Here is a 26,427-nt window from a genome sequence, read left to right as displayed (position 1 = left end):
CGGTGCTTAGCGGCCTTTCTTCCTGTCCCCATTGTGATGGCCTGCGGCTCAGAGTACTGCGCTCTAGGGTGGAAGTATTCTCAAATGTCGCCCTCGAGTCTAACCCCCGTCAGGTCACCTCTGCGACTGCCGAGGCACCGCACGAGGCGAGGGCCTGGGGTGACACGTGCGACATGGATTTCGTGGACAGCGCAGCGCTGGAATATTCTCCACATCGCTCGCTCTCCCCTACCCTGCTGCAGAATAAAAATTATACTGAGCCTGTCGTCTTCTCTAATGAGGATTTACTTCCCACACCGGAGGCATGCGCCGCCATCTCCTTCGGTTGTGGACGCTATGACGACGACGTTTTATCCACCGCGGCCTCGGGGTCTGAGGACTTCACGACCGACACTAGCCCTCTTCCTCCTAGCGGACAGGAGAGGCGTGTTTCCCCCTCCTACAGTGAGCTGTTGGACGTGGTTTCTCGTGCGGTGGGTAAATTGGGGCTAGACTGGGAGGTTGACAAGGCCGAGGCCCAACCTTCTTCTAAGCTGGACGACCGTTTTCTAACTAGTCGGACACCTACACAGCCCCGGAGGCCTTTACCTTTTTTCCCGGACCTCCACCAGGAGGTTTCAAGGTCCTGGAAACAGCCGTTTTCGGCACGGATCACTAATGCTGCGGCCGCGGATTTCGCCACCGTTTCTGATATGGCGGACCATGGCTACACAATGATGCCCCCGGTGGAAGAGACTCTCGCCGAACACCTTGCGCCTAGTTCGGCCGCGGCATGGAAGTGGAGAAGTTCAGGGCAGCGAAACAGCAATCAGCCGCTTTCCGCCAGCTGATTCCCCGCAGACCCAGAGAGGTTGAACGCCGGCAAGCGCCCGCGCGTTCTCGCTCAACCTCCTCTCACCGTCAGCGAGCAGCCTCTCGAGAGGAGCCCACATCTATGGCGCCTCCTCGTAAGGACTGGGGCCCTAGGGTTTTTCCTCCGGCGCACCAGCGTCAACGAAAGAGATTGAACCTGACCTCGACGGCAAAGGCCTCTCGTTCTCGGGCACCGAATAGCAGCTCCTGATCTTTTTGCTGCTTGCCAGGGACTGTGCCCTCCGCTAGAGAGCGCTGTTGGACCGCTTTCGCGCATCCTACACTCTCATTGCAGTCCCCATGCTCAAACATTGACTGTCTCGCCGCAAACAGCGCCTCGAGCAGCATTGGATCGAGCTGTAATGTCAGACGCTCCCTCAGACACTCTGCGAAATCCTGCTTTCGGAATTCGAGGGACGACTCAAGGACCCTACACAAACGGCCCGTTTTTGACGGCTTGCGCAGCCGCCGCTTTCTCGCTAGCGGCAGAGCCCGATGTTCCATCTGTTGGCCTAATTCCTGCCGTGGACACGTTTCAGGATTATACTCAACGGGACGCAACGACTCTTGCGCATACGCTTCCCCGGTGCACGAACACCACAGGTTTTTCGTGTCCGGCCGTTTTAACGCGTATGACAGCGTTGCAGGGAGCGGAAGTTTTGAAACCGCTAATACTGTTTCGGGCCGCGTGGGAACGCTTGCCCGGCATTTCTCAATGGGTGTTACGCACGATTTGTCATGGATACACCATTCAGTTTCGAAAAGGCCCGCCTCCTTTCCGCGGAATTCTTTCCACTACGGTGAAGTCTACGGAAATGGCGGTGCTGCGACAGGAAATGTCAGCTCTGCTGAGCAAAGGGGATATAGAAGAAGTACACCCCTCTCAGATGGAGACAGGTTTTTACAGCCGTTATTTCGTGGTACCAAAAACGACGGCGGATTACGGCCCATTCTGGATTTACGCCGTCTGAATCTTGCACTCAGGCCGAGCAAATTCAAGATGTTGACGGTAAAATCTATTCTCACTGAATCTGAAGGATGCGTATTTCCATATTCAGATCGTCAAGAGACACAGGAAGTTCCTCAGATTCGCTTTAGAGGGCAAAGCGTATCAGTGGCTTCAGTGCTGGAGTTCCTCCAGGAGCGTTTTTCGGATGGCGTTACACCAGCCACTTTAAAGGTTTACGTGGCAGCCATTTCAGCTTACCACGAATACATAGGCGGTGCCTCTGTGGGGCGTCATCCACTAGTTTCTAGTTTCATACAGGGTGCGCGACGGCTGAGGCCTTTCCGCCCTGTGCGAGTTCCTTCATGGGATTTATCCATTGTGTTGCTAGGTTTATCAGGGCATGCAGCTCCGGTAGCCATGTCGCAGCCGTAATGCGCCGCACACGTGTTCAGTGTAAATGAGGCCGGTGACACACTGGCTGCGTGGCATGAGCGCCGCGTGTCTGAAGCGTCCCAGAAGCGTGGCGGATTCTGTGTCTTTACACACCAGAAGCGTGCCTGACGCGGCACTGGCGCGCTGCTGCTGTAGAGGGAGACCGTTGACAGACCAGGCTCATGTCTTCATTACAACAATATATACTTTTTTCTACACACCTACACCTATGCCTACTGATAAAGGACACCGTCAAAAGTATTGACGGCGAAATAGATTATGTTTGACAGGTGCAATATTTGAAAATCGATAATTATTATTATTTTTTTTTAATTACATTTATATCTGAATTTATGTCAACCTATAGACTTTCAAATATCAAAATATCAGGAATTCATATGTATTTGTGTACAAAATGACATTTAAACACATTTTCCTATTATATTTAGCCTGGAAAAGCTTCCAACACGCGCGCGTGTCGTGGTAAAAATAGGCGTCGGTTCTATTTCTAGCAAGCAAGCATTTGCCGCGCGGCTCGAGCCGCGCCTGAGACGCGCGTCTCACGCAGGCGGTCTGTAAGCTCTAACCTGTTAACATGGGAGCCGAATTAAAAACCGACACGCCACGCGGCTGAGACGCTTGCGCCACGCATCCAGTGTGTCACCGGCCTCATAATGGAAGCGATCCAGTCATGACGCGCACGCGGTGCGACGAGCTAATTTTTTTCCCAGGCGCATCTACAACACATCGAGTTAAAAACATCTTAACTTTTCAGAATGCCGCAAGCGCAGTGTGGTTATACTTCACTAGAGTTGATGCAGATAATGCTGGTTGTCATAAGTGCAACAAAATTTTTGCATGTAAGGGCGGAAACACAAGCAATCTGTCAAAGCATCTTTCAAAAGTGCATTATGTGCAGACAGAGAAATGCAAAGTTCCTCTTCGGGAACTCGAGCTGCGTCGAGCGCTTTTGGGGAACGCCTTTGGCAAGAACAACTCTGAATATCGTGTGCAATCAGTCCAATGGAAGAGCGAGGCGTCACGGGCGGGGTGACGCAGCGACCAGGAAGCTATAAAGGCACCTGCCACACAGCTGACTTCAGCTTCGCGTCTTTCAGCAAGCGCTCTGTGTGTGCATGTCTAAAGTCTGTCTTGTGAGTCTTATTTATTGTTGTCTGTCCCAATAAACAACATAATGCCTAAGAGCAAAGCAAAGACACGACAATTGGAGGGCGATTCCAGATTGCGCTATGGATTGTTTGTTCCTCCCTGCCCACGTACATCACGAGTGGGGATACAAACAGTCTATGCGTGGTTTGCCTGGGATCGAAGCACGCTGAGTCGGCTCTCGAGGGAGCCGACTGCCCGGCCGTTGTGTACGCTTCGATCCCGGAGGGCTCTCTTCGAGGAGAGAGCCTTCGCCAGCGTTCCTCGCGATACCGGTCCCGTTTTCGCCGAGGCGGAACGGCGCCGGCATTCGTTGGGTTCGCAGATCGATCTGTTGGAGGGAATGGAGACGGGCACGTCCTTATCTCCTACCTTACCCATCAGATCTGCCTGATTCCGGGATTCGGAAGCCCGAGCTTCGGTTCTTCCCCCCCGAGCATCGGGCTTGACGCTCCACCTTTCTTTCTCCGAGGAGATTGATACGGAGGGCGTCGGCGAGCTTTTAGTTGCACAAACATAAAGTTGCATAAGCATATACAATAAACAGTGTTATGCCTAACATTATACAAGCAGCTATTTAAGTCTCCGAGGGGATTAATATTGTTTGTGTGACTAATTATTCGCGCGCTGTCGAGGCAACGCGTGTATTACATCATTTTCAGTTTTGATGTGAATTTTCCATACCCGACCGCTTGTCTGGTTGTTTAAACTCCATTTAAAAAAAGTAGGAGTTAGTTCTATCACTTCAATGTGTACTTTGTCACAATCTAGACCGTGTTCACTTGTCTGATTGTTTTGATTTCATTAAATTCTACGAAATTTAATAACTGAAAAGTTAATATATCACTTCAATGTGTATTGTATCACAATCCAGACCGTGTTTACTTGTCTGATTGTTTAAAAATTCTAAGAAATATAATGACTTTGAGAAGTCAGCACTTCAATGTGTACTTTATCCCAATCTAGACCGTGTTTACTTGTCTGATTGTTTAAAATATAATGACTTTGAGAAGTCAGCACTTCAATGTGTACTTTATCTCAATCTAGACCGTGTTTACTTGTCTGATTGTTGAATTTCATTTGATTCTGAGGAATCTAATGACCGTTATCTAACTTCAAGAAGTTCAATATATCACTTCAATGTGAATTGTATCACAATCCAGACCGTGTTTACTTGTCTGATTGTTTGATTGCATTAAATTCTGAGGAATATAATGACAGTTATTGAACATGTGAAGTTAGATGTACTGGAGGGACTGCTGGGCGGGAGCTGCCCCTCCATGTACAGACAGAGCAAAGCTCTGGGCCGACGACTTCTCAGCCTAATCTAAGATGTCAGGCTGGGAGGTCCACGGCCAAGAAGTCATGACGCATTTCAGTCACGACTACAGAGGGCGGCCCCTACTGGGGTAGAGCGGTGTCCACCTCATTATACGGTGCCTGTCTCACCTCAGTGCCCTCGGGAGGTGGGTCTGCCAACCCTGCCAGAGTTTCAGGGTGCAGCCGCTTCCAGCGAGCACTGCTCTCAGTTATTTCCGCTCGTGAGCGTAGCGGAGCTGAGACGCTCGCCGCCCCTTCGGGGGCCTCTTACACCAGAGGTCAGTCTCGAGGGACTGATTCCCTTAGTACATCAGTTAGCAGCGTGAAAACTACTGCCAAATGTATCTCAATGGGTCCTGCACACGGTAGAAAGAGGCTATCGCATTCAGTTCGGCCATCCACCGCCGACATTCAATGGGGTTACATCGACAGTAGTCGGCCCCCAGCAGGCTCTGGTGATGGAACAAGAAGTGAATACCCTAATAAGGAAGGCGGCCATCGAGGTGGTCCCTCCTCTAGACAGGGAATCCGGGTTTTACAACCGGTATTTCATAGTTCCAAAGAAGGATGGGGGGTTGCGTCCGATCTTAGACTTACGTCATCTAAACCTCTCAGTTATGTCACTGAAGTTCAAAATGCTCACTGTCAAACAGGATGTAGCTCAAATCAGATCCGAGGACTGGTTTGTCACAATAGATCTCAAAGACGCATACTTCCACATATCCATCCTTCCACAACACAGGAAGTCTCTGAGGTTCGCTTTCAGGGGCAAAGCCTACCAATATCGAGTACTTCCCTTTGGCCTTGCACTTTCACCCCGCACGTTCACGTAATGTGTAGATGCGGCTCTGGTATCCCTCCGTATGCAGGGCATCCGCATTCTAAATTATATCGACGATTGGTTGATTCTAGCTCAATCAGAGCAGATGGCGGTTCGACATCGAGGTGTCGTTCTCGCCCATATGGGGGAGCTGGGTTTGAGACTGAATGCCAAGAAGAGTGTACTTTCTCCACTTTAGAGAACCACCTATCTAGGCGTAGTATGGGATTCGACCACGATGCAGGCACGTATGTCTCCTGCTCGGATCGAGTCGATCCTCACATCAGTCAAGAGAGTCAAAGAAGGCCAGTCACTCACTGTGAAGCAGTTTCAGAGACTGTTAGGGCTCATGGCAGCTGCGTCCAACGTGATACCTTTTGGTCTCCTGCACATGAGGCCCCTTCAGTGGTGGCTCAAGACCAAGGGGTTTTCCCCGAGGGGAAATCCTTTCCGAACTATTCAGGTCACGCGGCGATGCCTTCGTGCCTTAGACATATGGAAGAAACCTTGGTTCTTGAATCAGGGCCCGGTGTTGGGAGCTCTTGGTCGCCGTGTAACGCTAGCGACAGACGCGTCCCTCACCGGTTGGGGTGCGGTCATGAGTGGCCACCCTGCCCGCGGTCTGTGGAGCGGTCGCCATCTGACATGGCATACCAGTTGTCTAAAGATGCTACCTGTGCATCGATCATTGAAATATTTCCTCCCAGACCTGAGAGGTCACCATGTGTTGGTGCGCACCGACAACACATTGGCGATCTCTTATATCAGTCACCAGAGAGATCGGCATCCGTGCCCCTTGTACAAGCTGGCACACCAGATCCTTCTGTGGTCCCAGGACAAACTCCTCTCGTTCGGAGCAGTGTATATTCCTGGGAGATTGACTGTGGGAGCAGACATACTGTCGAGACAGGGGTCGAGACCCGGGGGCTTCACCCTAAGGTGAAGTAGATATGGAGAGTTTTTGGACCTCTTTGCGACTCAAGAGATATCGCAATGTCCCCTCTGTTTCTCTCTAGTTCATCCAGCTCCTTTGGGACTGGACGCTATGGTACAGACCTGGCCGAGACTTCGTCCGTACGCTTTTCCCCCTATCGCTCTGCTCCCGGGAGTTCTGGCGAGAGTACGCCGGGACGGGGTCCGTCTGTTGTTAGTAGCCCCGTTCTGGCCGAGCCCAGTATGGCTCGCAGATCTAATCTCTCCTCGACGGCTCTCCATGGGTGATTCCGATCAGGACAGATCTGCTCTCTCAGGCGTAGGGCAAAATATTCACCCTCGCCCGGAGTTGTGGAAGTTGTCTGTGTAGCCCCTGAGGGGGCACAGCTCATAGTTTCCAGTCTCCCAACCGAGGTTGTTGAGACCCCCACACTCCAATCCAGAGCTCCCTCTACGAGGAAACTGTACGCCCTGAGGTTGAAACCCTTCTCCTCATGGTGCAGAGACCGCCAGCTTGACCCTGCTAACTGCCCAGTTGGTACAGTTCTGGAGTTTCTCCAAGCTAGGCTCTCTGCGGGGTTAACTCACTCCACCTTAAAGGTGTACGTGGCGGTCATAGCTGCTTACCACGTCCCTTTCAATGGTCAGTCAGTGGGTAGACACCCCCCTAGTTACACGTTTCCTCCACGGTGCGCTGAGGCTGAGACCTCCAGTACGGTCCCGTGTTCCCCCTGGGACTTGGTTGTGGTGTTAGAGGCTCTTTGTAAAGCTCCATTTGAGCCGATTCATGAATATTACTGTCAGGCCCCCTCGGTGGCCCCTACCTACTTAGACTTTGCCCCTGGTATGGCCAAAGCATTTTTATACCCTCGAGCGGGTTACATTCCTAAAGTTCCCTCTGTTACGCCACAACCCATAGTACTGCAGGCCTTCTGTCCTCCTCCCTTTCGGGAGCCAGACCAGGTGAAGCTAAACTGTATGAGTCCAGTTCGAGGACTGGACACATACGTCCACAGAGCTGCTGTGGAGAAAACCTGACCAATTGCTTGTTTGCTACGGTCCTCCTAAAAAGGGTTCCCCTGCCTCTAAGCAGACCCTTAGTCGTTGGATAGTCGAGGCTATCAACGAGTCCTATGAGTCCTCTGGTCTTCCCCTTTCTTTGGGAGCCAAGGCTCACTCTACACGGAGTATGGCTGCCTCTAAGGCCTTTCTAGCAGGTGTGTCCCTCTTGGACATTTGCAACGCTGCGGGGTGGTCCACGCCCTCTACATTCGCCAGATTTTACAATCTTGATATGCAGGCCGCTCCTGGCTCTTCTGTCCTCTCGCCTTAGCTGTGCTCTTCGGATACACACAAGGCAGGGGTTTGGTAGTCTGGCAGCGTTGGCACATCGTTCCCCAAAAGCGCTCGACGCAGCTCGAGTTCCCGAAGAGGAACGTCCCTAGGTTACGTATGTAACCCTAGTTCCTCGAGGGAACGAGACGCTGCGTCGCAGAGCCATACTCCCGGCACCCTGCCTGCGCTTGCTTCCCTACTCGAAGCTGAAGTCAGCTGTGTGGCAGGTGCCTTTATAGCTTCCTGGTCGCTGCGTCACCCCGCCCGTGACGCCACGCTCTTCCATTGGACTGATTGCACACGATATTCAGAGTTGTTCTTGCCAAAGGCGTTCCCCAAAAGCGCTCGACGCAGCGTCTCGTTCCCTCGAGGAACTAGGGTTACATACGTAACCTTGGGACGTTTTCGACTGCCTGACACAACACAAAGTAACACAACACAAAGTACCGATAAGAATACCGTTAAAGAAGCGGACCGTTAAGCAGTATCGGTAAGAGTAGTAATACCATTAAAACCTTATCGACACCCATCCTTACCCTCAATACCATGACTGAGGTGCCCTTGAGCAAGGCACTGAACCCCCAGATGATCCCCGGGCACTGCAGCATAAATGGTTTATGGTGTGTGTGGGTTCACTGTGTGTGTGTGCACTTTGGATGGGTTAAATGCAGAGCACGAATTCCGAGAATGGGTCACCATACTTGGCTGTATGACATGTCACTTTCACTTTCATGTTGGACATTATAACCTGTTCATCTAGTGTGAAGATCTCCCATGCTGTTCATCTGTATCCATCATGTGTTGTACCCAAAAGGCCTACATAGATACTCTTAAGTTTCTCAGAGAAAGGAGTAGATCTATGGATCTATTTGCAGCTTTATTAAGCATGGAAGAAAATACAAGATAAAAGGTAAAAAGAACATTATGTCCAAAAGAACAGCAAAAACACTACAGATTGACTAGCTTAATGAAACATGGCTACATTTAAAAAAGAACAGACAATGAACAGAACGAATCAGAGGATGTGTCCGAAATAACACCCTATAACATTTTAATAGGGCATTTTTCCTTAACTACTGGAGCTGCCAGATTGCTAGGTTTCAAATAATTTTTAAAAAGCAAGCATAAACTACAGAAAAGCGGCTGCCCTTCCCGCACACTCAGTGTCTGAATATACTTACTCATTTCCATTCACTCTTTCAACTGTAATCTATTAGATGACTAATGTAGGGAACAGTGAATGAGGCCACACACACATCCAGAGTGTGTATGTATATAGAGACCAAGACTAAAAGCAGATGTGCATAAACAGTACAAATTGGAATAATTGACAATCAAAAACCAAGGCAATAAAGAACCAGAAATTTACATAGGGGAGGAGGATACACCAACAATAAAAACTTAATGACTTGACTTAAGTCAATAGAACACAACATAAACATGACAGATAATGGATCATGAGGGAATGAGGGAATTTTGTCCCTGAACACACCACCCTTCCTTGCAAGCCAGATTACTTATCCAGGCAGATTGACTCCAGTTAAGTGGTTATTTCAAGACATTTAGACCTCAGTTTTCATTTAGACTGTCCAAGAGTCTTCAACATCAGTAAAAATGACCACAAAGCCCTGAAAGAGAGTTACAAAGTGAAAAACTAATTTAGACTACCACTGAGTTGCTTTCTAACAACTTTTCAATAACAAACACAATTCAAACTCTCAATAGTAATAGTAACTTAATAGTACTCACATTTTTTATAAGCAATTTAGAATTAACCAAACTAAAGTGCTGCAGTGTGGGTAGACGAAAGCCAGTCTTCAGGTAATCTACAATACAAAGTACAATAATAATGATGATAAACAAAACAATTCCAAGTGGGTCCTCGCATCATCAATGCTCGGACCGTGATAACAATAATTCCTTTCTAAAACCAAGTTTTCAATGTCTACACTTATGGCCAATAAATTTTGTGATTTGCAAAGTTTGCTGCTTCAGTATTTGAAGATTGTTTTTCCACGTTACTATGGTATAGTGAAAAACAATGATAAGAATATCATAAGTTTTAAAGGCTTTTATTGACAAAACAAAATTTAAGTCAATATTTACAGTGTTGACCACTGTTCTTTATAGCCTCTGCAATTTGCTCTGGCATGCTGAATATCAGCCTCTGGGCCAAATCCCGACTGATGGTGATCAATTCTTGCCTAGTTAGTTAGTTCTCAGAGTTGATCACAATTTTTGGGCTTCTGCTTGTAAACCGCCTTCTGAGGACTGACCACAGGTTCTCTATGGGATTGAGATCCGGGTAGTTGCCTGTCCATGGATCAAAAATTTCAATGATCTTCAAGCCACATCTTTATTACTTTTGCTTCCTGACATGGTGCTCCATAATGCTGCAAAAAATGCACTGATTATCACCAAATTGCTCATGGATCGTTGGAAGAAGTCGATCTTGCAGCATGTTTTGGTACCTTTCTTTATTCATGGCAGTGCTTTTGGGCAGAATTATGAGAGACCCACTCCTTTGGTTGAAAAGAAAACCCACACATGGATGGTCTCAGGGTGCATTACTGTTGACACATCACAGGACTAGCGCTCAACTTTTCTTTTCTGAACAATTGATTTTCCAGATATCCCAAACAGTCGGAAGGGAGCTTCAGCTTCAGAAAATACCTTTGAACCACTCTTCTGCTCTCCAATCATTTTATTCCTGCAGAATTTCAGTCTTTCCTTGATATTTTTCTTGGAGAGAAATGGCTTCTTTGATGCCCTTCTTGACACCAGGCCATAGCAGATGCTCTCACACCAACCTGGTGCCCTTCCTGAGCAAGCTTTGCACTGCTGGTGACACGATTCTGTAGCTGCCACCTCAGGAGGAGACGGACCAGACACTTGGCTGCACACTCTTGAACTTCATGAAGACTTCTTCACTGAAGTCTGACCGCTCTCCTTGAAGTTCTTGATGATCTGGTAAATGGTCTCTAAACTCCTTGTAGCAATTTCCTTGCAAGTGAGGCCATTGTGATGCAAAGTGATGATGGCTGCACGTGTTTCTTCCCTCCTTTTATAGTAATCAGTCTGCTCTTACAGTCTAATTACTATGATAGTTATTAATCTGACTAGTACTCATTCACACTTTCACATGTGCTGCTGATATGATTAATCAATTAATGTTAGCTGGTCATTTTGTGTCAGGATACAAAAGAGTCAAATTAGTTTGTTTTTGTTTTTTCGCGAAAAGTATTTATTTATTTTTTTTATTTTTTTTGCAGATGAAGCTTTTAGCAATTATTTAAAATGCATCTGATCATTCTACACAATAATATAGGAACACTGTGAATGAAAACCACAACAGTTTAAGAAGTAGACTTTGCAAAGCACAAAATTTATGTCACTTCAAAAACTTTTATCCATGACTGTACAGTTTCCAAACTTTCCTTTGGAAGGAAATTTACACACTTATGAATACTTTAAATAATGAAACAGATTATAATTAATGCAATATAATTCGAAATGTTTACCATTTAGTTTTGGGATTGCAAAACTGTTTACTGCAATCACTAACATTTGCTCGATCACGGCAGTCTGTGTACATTGAAACATAACACAAAGAAAACAAAACGTATATTTATTTTGGTAGATCAATGTTATATGACATGAATCATCAGTGTCTGGTAATTGATTATTATATTTCATCGGATCTTACCTTGAAATCACCAATCTCAGATGATCCAACAGTCAGTGTTAAACTTGATTCAGAATTCAGGGAAAAGGAAGATGCAGAGTTTTACAAACATAACATTTACATTATGAGTGGCTAAGTAATCCATCAAGCTGTTAATATAAACGATATTAATATTAATCTCATATAAAGTTTATAATATAATACAGTTGTGCTCATAAGTTTACATACCCCATGCAGAATATGCAAAATGTTCATAATTTTAACAAAATAAGAGGGATCATGAAAATGTCATGTTATTTTTTATTGAGTACTGACTGTCTTGAATAATTATGGAACCACAGTGTAAGTCCACATTGGTACATAGTATCTACCGCTGTAATATTTCTACAACTACACACATGTAACAACCCTCAGGATGGATTGTGTAAGTACAAATGTGTAACATGACATTGGTAACAGCACTTTTTTCACTTCCCTAAGAATTTGTTTAACAGGAATTATATAACTACATTTTGTAACAACAATATAAGAGTAATTAGAACCATTTGATCTAGAGGGTGGAGATGGGTAGGTTTAGGGGTGAGAATGGGATCCAGGGGGTGGAGATGGCTAGGTTTAGGAATATGTAAAGTGGGAGTTGGTGCACCATTGTAATACCAGTGTACTTACATGGTAACTCCTCAGTAACTGTCCACTTTGTAACTGTGTAACATTCTGGACACCAACCACAATTAACGTGCTAAGCCTAACTTACTGGCCACTGCTGTGTAACATCAGAGTAATTACATGATAAACCTAATATAAAATATAACACTTGCTTTACCAAAACATGCTGTTAGTTGCACAAACATTACAGCTGTAGATACTATGTACCAATGTGTACCACTGTGGTTACATAATATGTACACATCTAGTTACTATGTATGTACGCAGGCATTAGGGACACAATATAAAGTGGGACCCATTTTCTCAAGGTTTTGGTATTCATAGTGTAATTTACCCCAGTAGCTACACTACACATTAATAAAGTTAAGGAAGTTTGTTCTACAAACCCGATTCCAAAAAAGTTGGGACACTGTACAGATTGTGAGTAAAAAGGAATGGAATAATTTACAAATCTCATAAATTTATGTTTTATTCACAATAGAATATAGATAACAATATCAAATGTTGAAAGTGAGAAATTTTGAAATGTTATGCCAAATATTAGCTCATTTTGGATTTCATGTGAACTACACGTTCAAAAAAGTTGGGACATTTAGCAAATTAAGAGGCCGGAAAAGTTAAACATCCAAGGACCAATTTGCAACTTATTAGGTCAATTGGCAACATGATTGGGTATAAAAAGAGCCTCTCAGAGTGGCAGTGTCTCTCAGAAGTCCAGATGGGCAGAGGATCACCAATTCCCCCAATGCTGCGGCGAAAAATAGTGAAGCAATATCAAAAAGGAGTTTCTCAGAGAGTTTGAAGATATCATCATCTACAGTGCATAATATCATCCAAATATTAAGAGAATCTGGAACAATCTCTGTGCGTAAGGGAATAAGGCCGGAAAACCATACTGGATGCTCCTAAAATTTGGGCCCTTAGACGCCACTGCATCACACTGAAATCACAACATGGGGTCAGGAATACTTCAAGAAAACATTGTCTTAAACTCTATGGGTCAAAAAAGAAGCCATATCTAAACATGATCCAGAAGCACAGGCGTTTTCTCTGGGCCAAGGCTAATTTAAAATGGACTGTGGCAAAGTGGATAACTGTTCTGTGGTCAGACGAATCAAAATTTGAAGTTCTTTTTGGAAAACTGGGATGCCATGTCATCCAGACTAAAGAGGACAAGGACAACCCAAGTTGTTATCAGCGTTCAGTTCAGAAGCCTGCATCACTGATGGTATGGGGTTGCATGAGTGCGTGTGGCATGGGCAGCTTTCACATCTGGAAAGGCACCATCAATGCTGAAAGATATATCCAAGTTCTAGAACAACATATGCTCCCATCCAGACGTCGTCTCTTTCAGGGAAGACCTTGCATTTTCCAACATGTCAATGCCAGACAACATACTGCATCAATTACAACATCATGGCTGTGTAGAAGAAGAATCCGGGAACTGAAATGGTCAGCCTGCAGTCCAGATCTTTCACCCATAGAAAAAATTTGGCCCATCACAAAGAGGAAGATTCGACAAAGAAGACCTAAGACAGGTGAGCAACTAAAAGCCTGTATTAGACAAGAATGGGACAACATTCATATTCCTAAACTTGAGCAACTTGTGTCCTCAGTCCCCAGACGTTTGCAGACTGTTATAAAAAGACTTAAAAAAATACTCTGTTGTATTCTGAATAAAATATGAAAAATTTAAACTTCCACATCATTGCATTCTATTTTCATTCACAATTTGTACAGTGTCCCAACCTTTTGGGAATCGGGTTTGTATATTAGTCCAAAACATACACACACACACAATCAGATTTCTATTCGGCCAGTGTCACACCTGGCTACCATTTAGACCCACCCGTGAATAGATCATAATTGCTTGCGACTTTAATTTAACAAATATCAATATTACTCACTTTTTCATTTTAAAATCTCCAGTAAGGTGTTTATTGTCAATCAAAGCACTTCCACTGAAGCTGCCATCCTGCGGGGGGAGTATGAGAGGAACACTTAAGCTATTCAATTTTAAGCTGAATTGCTGATATCTTTTACATAAATCACATTTTGACCAATTCAGTGAATATATAATGTTATAAAAGTTTTCAGCATCTATTTACAGTTGGTTACAGGTGTTGCCAACTAGCATTTGTACAGATTTATTTTTATTTTATTTTATTTTTTACAAATATTAGCAGCTGCAGTACTAACTGTTACTATGTACTTACTGTGAGAATAAGCGAGTCCTTCTTACCTTTTTTTTTTTTTTTTACATTATTTTATCCAAAGACAAAACTCACCACATCCAGTCTGAAAAGAGGCACCAGCATGCCATCAGGTTGAACAGCTGAGAACTTGGCTGCAGCAGATACATGAAGGTCTATCATCCCTGAACTGAAGGAGAATAGTGGCGTCTTACTGGCATATAAGAGCACCTGCATCTCCATGTTGGGATATAATGTGCGCAGCTGAACAAACAATTTTTAAAGAAATCAAATTATTCATCTGGATAACAACTTGTAGAAACTATAGAACATGTAACGGACAGAGATGGACACATAAGGCCTAATTGGTGTTTCATCAACATATGTGGCTGTATTATGTGTAGTTAGTTATGAGATATTTTTATAATAATTATATATCAATTAATATAACTTCTGATAAATCTTATTAGTACATTTTTGTTACTAAAAGTTATTTAAACAGTAAATTATATAGTAAGACAGATTGAAGCTTGGGATGTAGATCATTTTAATCATGTATTGTTTGTCAAGTTACTAACATTGTTTTACTTTATAACATTATAGCAGTTTATAACAGTAACTTTGAACTAATATATTCAAAACAAACAAAGACTGTTTCAGGATGCTGGCATCCTTGTGCAGGTTAACAGGTTAAATTTTTACTTCCAATATCACAACCTGTATACACAGCATACTGACCTGTGGAATGAAAGCACCAAACTGGCTGGTGTTCAGATGTATTGGGAAACTCTTCGGTATCTATGATTGACACATAATAAAAGATGGCTGAATGAGTGACTTGATTAGTAAATCTCTTTATCTCAATTTATTTTAAATTAATACCCTTAATTTCTATTATGTTCAGTTTCATATAAGGCATCACAATCCCTTGTAGGTCAATCAAGGTACACAACTCTACCAACACAGATGCCATCTTGTTTTTGTTTGATTTGATAGAAGTATTTATTTATTTATTGGTAACACTTTAGTATAGACACCAATTCTCACTATTAACTAGTTGCTTATCATGGTTATTATTAACACATTGGCTGTTTATTAGTACTTATAAAGTCGTTAATTCTGCATGACCATATTCTACAGTAGGTGGCCAACTAAAACACCTAATTCCGCTGCAGGGCCATGGCGTTAACTGAAAGTCGGTCGCCGTTATTTTGCCAAGTAAGACATGTTCCTGGATCAACATCTTCTGATGATCCTGGATCAACATTATTGTCCAAAAATATAGATTTAACCCAATCCCTACCCTAAACCTAACCCTACCCATAATTTATTCCTAAAATCAATGAGAAATTACAGCTGATTAACAAGGGTGAAGAAGCACCTAACCCTGATTGTAAGCCTTAAACAGATATTTCCTGAAAATACATGTCTATTCTGATTGGTTGATTGGAATGTTGTTCCAGGAACATGTTGTACTTGGTGAAATCATCCTCACCAAAATGACGCTTGCCCTGCAAGTCAGTCTTGTGTTAAAGTCGTTCACGAAACTACCACTAGGTGGCGCAAAGGGAGAGTTTGCAAACTAACTGCAATTATATTTTGTTTTGTAAACGGAGATCAAATAACAAAATAAAACAAACCTAACTTCATGATATAACATTATAACATCCTTAAAAATCGTTAGAAAATGTATTTATTTAGGGGTGCACCAAAATAAAATGTAATTTACACAAAGGCTCTTACTGCATGTTATGGTAATTAAACAGTGATTATGAACCCATTAAAACTACACAATTTCCTTATGTTGTATTAAGATGTTTCATTTGGATCATCTACAGGCTAATGAAAATTTTTCCCAAAAAATCCGGACCATGTCCGTTGGTCCACTGTACAAGCATACATATATATGTGTACAAGGCCGCTTGTTCATGAGACTTTATTCGCACCATTAAAAAAAAAAATACCTTGAACAAAATAATTTATGAGAAATCAAGGATAATAGGCTTAACCTGCGACATGAAAAACTAGTAATCGTACAAAAATTGGGATATTAACTTTAAGGATGTGTGCATTATGCCATAGAAAAATAAATAAATAAATAAATAAACATTGAAAAGCTGGTTTATTGTTGCATGTTATAGGTTAGGCCTATTTTTAACACATTTTGGCACTATAGTCACATTAATGTTACAAACTATGAAAGGCTTGATACTTAAAGAGTAAGTTCGCCCAATTTGCAAAATTATGTCATTAATAACTTACCCTCATGTCGTTCCAAACCCGTAAGACCTACGTTTATTTTTGGAACACAGTTTAAGATAGTTTAGATTTAGTCCGAGAGCTCTCAGTCCCTCCATTGAAACTGTGTGAATGGTATACTGTCCATGTCCAGAAAGGTAAGAAAAACCTCATCAAAGTAGTCCATGTGACATCAGAGGGTCAGTTATAATTTTCTGAAGCATCAAAAATACATTTTGGTCCAAAAATAGCAAAAACTACGACTTTATTCAGCATGGTCTTCTCTTTCATGTCTGTCGTAAGCATAGACTTTAAAAGAAATGGACACAGCGACCCCATTGGATTCAACGGAGACAAGTGAAGTCAATTAGAAGCACGCACTTCCTTCGGGTCGGGTGTACTGCGCAGACTCAAACTGAACTTGATGACGTAGATGTCACATGAGCAACCTGTAAGTCTTCTAATCGCTGTGCCAAGAGAAATCTGAATCACCCACCGAATCTTCCAGAGAAGGTGAGCGTGAACAGGAGTAAATTTTGGTAAGTATTCTGATTAATTATCTCCCCTGACTTTATGCCTCCATGTCCCCCCAAATGCCTCATATAGACAGTAAAAGATTAGCTGCGAGCTTCTCCTCCTGTCCATACGGTAATTTCTCTACTGTGCGACACAGAGTCGCTGGTTATGACGCAATCGTTAGCCTATTTTTTACAAAAACTGCTTCTAAGGGACCATAACGTAAGATACAAGGTAATGTAGCCTTTTATACATTTTCGTGTTTCTTTAGAAATAATTAATGGACAAATGTAGTTTTTAAACGCCTCAGATGTAAATTTATTTGCTGTCAAAGTGACGCCAAAATGAATGGGTGTCAATGCAATGCTAACAGCAGGTGGGGGTCTGCTAGCCAATGGCGGTGTCCAGGGGTGCTTCAAAAAAATATGAAACCCTGCCCCCCTGGTTGTAAGACAGTTTAAAACAAAGCAGTTTGTGATATCCGGTTCGTGAACGAACTTTTTTTGAACCAGTTCACCAAATCGAACTGAATTGTTTTAAATGGTTCGTGTCTCCAATACGCATTAACCCACAAATGACTTAAGCTGTTAACTTTTTTAATGTGGCTGACACTCCCTCTGAGTTCAAACAAACCAATATTCATTCATTCATTTATTTATTTATAACGGGACCATGCACAATTTTTAACATAAAATTCACATTTCATGCATTGCACCGGATTTAGCCAAAGGCTAATTTTCGTCCGTAGTCCCCAGGCAGGTCAACGCTTACAAAACACAAAAAATACCTATATGTTAGAAAACAATAGATACATACACACATACTGTCAAGGCCATAAATGGCTGTAAAACAACTAAATCAGTCAGTCAATTTATCTACAACATTCTTAGTGGTTACATAGTTGATTTGATTTTAAAAAAGATTTTAACTTAAATTTAAAAAGACCATGAGTTTTACACCCTTTTATGTCCTCTGGTAGGGCATTCCACTGATTAGTGGCTTTCACTGTAAAAGATGATAGTACAAATGCAGAACGACGAAAGGGAACTACAAAATTACTCATATGCGATAGTCTGGTTGATCTCACAGACGTTTCACAGCGAGGATGAATAAAGTCACGTAATACAGAAGGAGCCAGACCATTTAAAATTTTGTGAACCATACACATGCTTGAATAAAGTCTAAAATTGTCGAAGTTTAAAAAATTATACGTCTCTATGATCCTACAAGAATGAAAATGGTTAGGTTTTTTATCTAACATTTTTAATGTCTGTTTATATAGAGATTTCAAGGGTTTAATAACAGTTTCACCAGCTTGACCCCAACATGTCAAACAATAAGACATGTGAGAGAAGATTGTAGCATGCATCAGAGCCTTAGCTACCTCAAAAGAAAGACAATGTCTAATTTGTCTGAAGTTTGCCATGTTGTATTTAATATTTCTCACCATTTTCTTTACATGTTTTTTAAAACTAAGATTAGAGTCCAATGTTAAACCAAGATAATTTAATTCATTAACTATTTCTATCTTTTCACCATTAATAAATATGTCAACATCAGGAGATTTAACTTTTGTTTTTGTGAAAAAAATTCCTTTAGTTTTACTAATATTCAAGCTAAGACATGATTGTTCCAGCCACTGTGTAACTCTTTCAATAACAGATTTTAACTTCTCAGCTGCTAATTCAGCTGTTCTCGCATGTGTAAAAATCACAGTATCATCTGCATACATTTGTACTTGAGTCCCTTCACACTGTTGCGGGAGATCATTAATATACAAACTAAATAGTAAAGGACCTAGTACTGATCCTTGGGGTACGCCCATTGTGTAATGCAAGTTGCTAGACTTAGCTCCTTTGATTTTCACACATTGTTCTCTATTAAGCAGGTATGAGGATATCCATTCTAAAGTTTCAGATGATAGTTGAAATGTAGACAATTTGGAAAGGAGCACTGCATGATTAACCATATCAAAGGCTTTACGTAGATCTAAAAATATAGCCCCAACAAATCCTCCTTTGTCAACTTTAGATTTGATTTGCTCTAGTAAATGTAAAGTCGCTGTTTCGGTCGAGTGATTTGCTCTAAAGCCAAACTGCATACAATGTAAGCCAGACTCAATTATGTTAAGATGGGATGTCAGCTGTTCAAAAACAATCTTCTCTGCAACCTTTGAGAGTACTGGCAGTATGCTTATGGGTCTGTAGTTACTAACCTCATAATGATCTCCAGATTTAAAAATAGGAGTAACAATGGCTTTCTTCCACGCAGTAGGAAAAACACTACCTTCAAATGATAAATTAATTAAATGAGTGATAACGGGGGTTAAAATATCTTTATGAGTTTTAACAAAAATAGTATCAAAATAATGTGCATCTTTACATTTTGAATTTTTCAATGAGCTAATAACTTTATTAACTTGCATTTCATTTGTCTTAATTAAATTAAAACCTTTACATACATCCTCATTCGGAATAATATTTATTTCCCTTCTTGCAAATGTATCCCCTAATTCTTTAACAGAGTTAATAAAAAAACTATTAAAAATAGTAGCAATGGCACAATCATCTTCAATTAGATTTCCACTAACTTTAAGCTTAACATCTCCTATAAAATTTGGTTCCTTCCGTAAAAGAGTATTTATGTTTTTCCAGATTAACTATTACCTTAAGCCTCATTCATTTGATGAAGATAATAATTGGATTTAGCAACTCTCAACTCTCGAATAACTTTGTTTCGTAAACTTTTGTAACAAAGCCTATCAGTGTCTCTTCCAGTCTTAATAGCTTTCTTTAATGCGGAATCTCTACTTTTCATCCACTTCCATAAATTCTCATTGAACCACGGTAAAACATTCTTATGCTTGGTTTTTTTCTGAACACTAACAGTAAATGTATCTCTTACAGAATTAATTCTATTATAAAATGTATTACAACCATAATCTATATCCTTGGAAGATAAGATATCATTCCACTTTAAATCAGCTATTTCCTCATCAAAAGCTACTAATTTTCCTTTAGGTATACAATGAAAAACATTTGTAGAAGTTACATTATTTTTAAATCTATTTTTCGTTAGTTTCCGTGCAACTAAAGTTAAATTGTGATCAGATAACCCAGTGATCAAATTATAACTTTTGATTATCCTTTCAGGTCTATTGGAAAATATTAAATCTAACTGTGTTTTTGAAGATTTAGAAATTCTTGTTGGTCCTTTAATTACCTGATTCAGAAGAAATTTATCTGCAAAAATTTTCAATTTTTTCCTTTTTAATTTATCTTCCCAATTCAAATTAAAATCACCCATAAGAATTATTTCTTTGTTATGATTACATTCTTTTAAAATTCCTGTAAGTTGATCATAGAAGGTATTGTTTGCTGAAGGGGGTCTATATACACATAAAACAGTGAATGACATTTGAGGAGATAAAATCATTTTCAGCCCAACAAATTCTAAATCATTAACAGTGTTAAACATAAGACGTTCACACTTAATACTGTTTTTAACATATATTAACACTACCCCTCCCCTTCCAGAAGATCTATCCCGTCTAAAACATTGATATCCAGGCATAATAAACACACTAGAAGATGTTGAATGTTGCTACCACGTTTCAGAGATACCAAGGAAGTCCAGATTTGAGTTGGATAATAAATGTGTCAACTGTTCGCTCTTTGCCACAACGCTTCTTATATTCAGATGGCCGCCAAAAAGACCTCTCGGTTTAACTTTAGTATCCCATAGGACCTTCGCATGATTAGCAGTCTGAAAGATCTTACACAATGACTGCCTTCTTACTGCAGGATTTCGGCACAGGGAAGCGTTTGCGGTATACACTGACGTTTCTTTTAATCTTGTAAAATGACTGGGAAGCAGTGTAGAGATGTCATAACTTGGAACATTGAGTGCGTTGTTAGTTAAACTCACTTCACTGTTTGGAAGGCCAGGTAGATCAACAGGAAATCCACAGGTACTCCCTTCGTTTTGAGACACCATGGTTGTTGTTGCCAGGTGAGGCTCAGCTCCAGAGTCCTGCTGTATTTGTTGATAAACTGGACCCGGATTTAATTGAACATCACCGGAAAGCAGTAGTAAGACAAGCAAGAATCCATGAGTCTTTCGAGTAGACACAACGGATCTCCGTTGTCGGACGATCTGTTTGCACATCACAGCGCGTCCATGGCTCAAAACAGATGAATAAATTGCATGATAGCCGAGCAAGTTTTGATGAAAACTTCCCGCACGGATAGATACCGGGAGAGGAACAAGATGAAGACAGTTTTTTCCCTGATCCACGAAATAGTTGCTAAAGTTCTTCCTGAAGCACGGCTGATCAGCGTGAACAGCTCTGGACACCACACGCACCGGTAGTGCAATGGTGGAAAAGAGTAATAGTATAAAAAACATACTACAACACGTATATTCCAATTTATCATTTAAAAGTTTTTTAGCTCTGCTTAGAAAATTTAATACGGCCTCTGACAAGTATGCTTTAAAACAAAGAAAACGGCCGGCTAGTTGAAATATCGAGGGAGTCGCTGCACCTGCCAAGATGCGATACACCGTCGTCACCGCCATCACCGCCATCTTTTCATATCCCGGAGTAATTCATGTACTCAAACAGTACACTGCTGTGAAGAGAGAACTGAAGATGAACACCGAGCCGAGCCAGTTAACAAACAAAACATTGACTCATTCACGAGTCAAGAACCGTTTCTGTCAGATGGGTCCGATTCGAGAACCGAGGAGCTGATGATACTGTGCATGTGTGATTCAGTGTGAAGCAGACTGTCACACAGAGCGTCTGAACCGAACTGATTCTTTTGGTGAATGATTCTGAACTGACTCTGTGCTAATGATGTGAGCCCTGGTAAACCGAAGGCTTGCAGCCATCGCCAATGACGCCATTACGTCGAGCACAAAAGAACCGGTGAACCGTTTTCTTCAACCGGTTTATTGAATCGAACTGTCAGAAAGAACTACTGGTTATCTGAAAACCGATGCAACCAATTCTTGACTCGTGAACGAGTCCTTATCTGGCTCGGCTCTGTGTTCATCTCTCTCTTCACAGCAGTTCAGTCAGTGTACTGTTTGAGTAAATGAATTACTCTGGGATATCGGTTTGTTTGAACTCAGAGGGAGTGTCAGCCACATTAAACAAGTTAACAGCTTAAGTCATTTGTGGATTAATGCGTATTGGAGACGCGAACCGTTTAAAACGATTCATTTCGATTTGGTGAACTGGTTCAAAAAGATCCGGTTACATCAAATGATTCGTTTGCGAACCAGATGACAAACTGCTTTGTTTTGAACTGTCTTGCAACAGACACGGAAGAGAAGACAATACTAAATAAAGTCGTAGTATTGCTATTTTTGGACCAAGATGTTTTTTGATGCTTCAAAAAATTCTAACCGACCCTCTGATGTGACATGGACTACTTTGATGATGTTTTTCTTACCTTTCTGGACATGGACAGTATAGTGTTCACACACTTTCAATGGAGGGACTAAGAGCTCTCGGACTGAATCTAAAATATCTTAAACTGTGTTCCGAAGATAAACGGAGGTCTCACTGGTTTGGAACGACATGAGTTATTAATGACATAATTTTCATTTTTGGGTGAACTATCCCTTTAATTTAATGATTTGTTTATTTATTTCAGCAAAAAAAAAAAAAAATTGCATAGACTAGAACACGTTGTTGGCATTAATAGAAGTACATTAGTATGGTTTAAATCATATTTATATGACCGCCATCCATTCGTAGCGGTGAATGAAGAGGTATCATATTGATCACAAGTGCAGTATGGAGTACCTCAAGGCTCAGTAATAGGCTGTTACTCTTCACGCTTTACTTGTTACCCTTGGGAGATATCATCAGGAAACATGGTGTTAGCTTTCACTGTTATGCTGATGATACTCAGATCTATATTACTTCGCAGCCCGGTGAAACACACCAATTTGAAAAACTAATGGAATGCATAGTCAATATAAAAAACTGGCTGACGAGTAATTTCTTACTGCTAAATTCTGAAAAAAACAGAGGTGTTAATTATAGGACCTAAAAACTGTATGTAATAACCTATAACACTGTCTAAGACTTAATGGCTACTCTTTCCATTCTTTGTCATCAGTTAGGAACCTAGGTGTGCTATTTAATAGCAATCTTTCTTTAGAAAGCCACGTTTCTAGCATTTGTAAAACTGCACACAGGTCAGACGTTGCTTAGACAAAAGTGACATCTTTAAAGGAATCAACCAATTACAGATTATAGCCTCACCTGTGACAAATACTGTAATTAACACATTCCCAATTGTGTAGAAGAAGAACCCCAGCACACCCAACCTTCATTTGAAATGGTTTCATATATTGCCTCGCATTGCCTTGCCTTGTTGTTCCTACAACTTGAAAAGGTGACAAGACTTTTGTCAGGATAGGTGTATAGCATATTTTATTTTAGATTAACTAGAAACAATGTTTAATTTATAAAGTTTTATTTTGAAATGTAAGCCACAGCCAATGGTGAAAGTCTTTGCGAAAGGAGACCCTGCCCCATTTTGGAGATTCTGCCCAATTTTGAAGTTCACGCCCCATTTTGGAGATCTCCAGTCTGCAGTTATACCTATTTGGGTAGTGCTGGCTAACTGGCTTATGGACTCCCCTCTGTGCCAGTCACAACAGGCTTGGCCAGCTGACCAATCAGAGCAGATTGTTTATGGAAGGGAGGGGATTGCTCCGAACTTGCAAGGAACTAATAATTTTAGAATCATTAGCAAATGACTCTAATTTTAATTGTATATTCTGAGAAAATTACAATGTTTTCTGACATTTGATGCATTTGAACCTTTGTAACAGTGCTATTACCATTGGTGCTATAATTCAGTTTAAGGCCAATTCATCAAAAGCAGCTTCAAAAAGCAGCTTGCTCACTGGCAGACACACACTATATATATATTTTAGACAGAGCATGTCCATTTTACTCTAAACAACCAGTAGTGTGTCTGAATTCAGTTCAGCTGGAGGGGGTTTGGGGGTAGTTCTGTATAGCTTATGGGGGTTGAAATAAAAGTGTGAATCTCTTGCTTTTCATTTGGAGAATATCTGATCAGTATTTCAAGCTTGCAGGTTTAGGCAAAGTGTCTGTTATAGGACAAATTCCTTGTTTGGTTTGGCTTTTGCAATTTTTTCAATGACATACAGAGTATTACATACAATATAATATGGTTTGTTTTGTCACAGAAGACATGAGGCTCCTCTGAAAGAGAAACAAAGAAACTGATGAAAGAGACAAGAATCTACCAAAGAGAAAAACTTTTGTTCTGATGTATGGAATCTGTTTGGGATTAAGAAAAACATAATGTGTTCTATATTTTGGTAATGAATATATTCTGTTAGAATTTATTTCAGGTTTTAATTGAAAGTCATGTAAATAATGCTGGAAATGCCCAATAATGAAATTAAAAATGATTAGGCCTAATGTTTAGCCTCGGTACGTTTCTTATATTTCTGCAATATATTTATTATATTATATTTATTATATTGCCAAAACGACTGCAGTGTTGATGCGCACAATTAACAGTCAATTAATGCAAAACTGGAAAATAGTACAAAGCAGCAGGTTTGTAAAGTGTTACAATGACATTCACGGTGCTGACTCTCTCCACATGGACACACCTTTCGAGAGAAATGCAACTTCACAGATTACATAATCAGGGAGCATTTGTTTTCATTTTGAATTGGTTAGTTTAAAAGTAGAAATGTCATGCTTTCTTTTGATATATTTCTCATGTATGTGAGGCACCTCAATTTTAAGTTATTTCATTATCAGGAAAAAAAATCAAGTGATCACGAGGGTGCCTCCCTGTAATGCATGTTTATTAATTTTCTGCACAAGCACTTTCAGTGTCATTCAGTGTCCAGTCTCACCTCCTTTGGAAATAGGAGCTCCTCTAAATTTACTAGGACGAAATTTGATGCACAAATTCATTGATAATCTGGTTACTTTTTATTTCCTATCTGGTTGAAAGCTTTCTGTGAACCCACTGTCAACATGGGAAGAAAGCAGTGAATTGCAACCAACCGTATGTAAACCCAGGTCCTACATACCACAAGCTGTAGAGACTATGGTTGATCCATCATTTTGATCACAGTATAAAGATGATACAGGTTTTATAGACATGGAAACGTATAGGGCAAAGTTTAAAAAAACTAACAATAACGCAGTGGGTAAGAAGCTTGCCTTTGGTATGAGAGACCCAGTTTCGAATCCACTGTGAGACACTAATGTGTCCCTGAGCAAGACACTTAACCCCCAGTTGCTCCAGATGCATGAGAACTCTGACATATATAGCAATTGTTAGTCAATTGTACCTTATAACGCCAATTAACCCGGTAGTTAAAGCAGAAGGCATAACAAATGTTTTACAGTCATCGGCTTTTGTGCAGCCTTTTTCTCTTTGACTGTACATCCAGACATGTAGCCTATGCTAGCTTTCACTTTCCAAGGAAAACAGCTTTCGTGGACATGCTTATCGCATGGCTATGTGGACTTCCTCGCTGTCTTTTTAGCAGAAGTACAGAGGACATTATCCGAAATGACTGATTTGCCCTCTACAGTCCACGCATAGTTTGATAACGAGCAAAATGGAAGATGACTGCGAAAAAGCCTCTATCATCATTTGCAACGTGCTCACCCAGGCAGGAATCAAAGCCTCGAAAGACAAGCTCCAATGGGTTCAGTCCACAGTAACATACTTGGGACACAATGAATTGACTTCTATGCTGTTGTGTCAGAAACTGGGGAAACAATAGACGTTTTCCTTTGGATTATAATTCGGCCCAAGCTGCTGAGTTAGTAGCGCTATTATGAACATGTAAATTTATACTGATTCAAAATATGCATGGGGGGGTTGTATCACTTTGCCACAACATGGGAAGCTAGACACTTCAAATCAGCAGATGGAAAAACCCATAGCGCATTCAAACGTGATAGGACAGTTAACCAAAGCAGTGCAGCTACCCTCCGAAGTGGCCATAGTAAAGGTAAAAGGTCACGCAACAGGAGACGAAAAACAGGCTTTAGGGAATAGAAAGGCTGTTGAAGCTGCAAAAGAAGTAGCCGAAGCCCAGATCAAATGGCTATTTGATATTGATAACAAGAATCAGGTAACGTGCTAAATTTATAATTATTTTTATTATTATTTGTTTACATGCCCTTGGGTATTGTATAGTTGTATTTTATTTATATGAAGTTTTTATGTTAAGTGTTATCTGTATGCACCATGGGTCTGACAGTAACACAATTTCAATCATTTTTATGTAT

At 41.3% G+C, this 26,427-nt stretch overlaps 1 protein-coding gene across 1 annotated transcript in view; it reads right to left on the bottom strand.

Moving 5' to 3' along the window:
- Positions 1-8,666: 8,666 nt before the first annotated feature.
- Positions 8,667-26,427, bottom strand: part of bpifcl (BPI fold containing family C, like) — a 47,577-nt gene continuing 29,816 nt past the window's right edge. The window contains exons 10-16 of the mRNA XM_026218706.1: positions 15,090-15,149; positions 14,448-14,615; positions 14,067-14,134; positions 11,515-11,557; positions 11,330-11,393; positions 9,558-9,634; positions 8,667-9,436 (exon numbers count right to left, since the gene is read on the bottom strand). Coding sequence (XP_026074491.1) covers positions 9,389-9,436; positions 9,558-9,634; positions 11,330-11,393; positions 11,515-11,557; positions 14,067-14,134; positions 14,448-14,615; positions 15,090-15,149 — 528 coding nt within the window. The 3' untranslated portion in view covers positions 8,667-9,388. The remainder of the gene's footprint in view (positions 9,437-9,557; positions 9,635-11,329; positions 11,394-11,514; positions 11,558-14,066; positions 14,135-14,447; positions 14,616-15,089; positions 15,150-26,427) is intronic.

This window comes from Carassius auratus, chromosome 34 (genome assembly GCF_003368295.1).
Source record: "Carassius auratus strain Wakin chromosome 34, ASM336829v1, whole genome shotgun sequence".
In the NCBI taxonomy this organism is placed as follows: Eukaryota; Metazoa; Chordata; class Actinopteri; order Cypriniformes; family Cyprinidae; genus Carassius; species Carassius auratus.
Note: the sequence above shows the minus strand (reverse complement) of the source record. Positions and strands in the feature narration are given on the sequence as shown.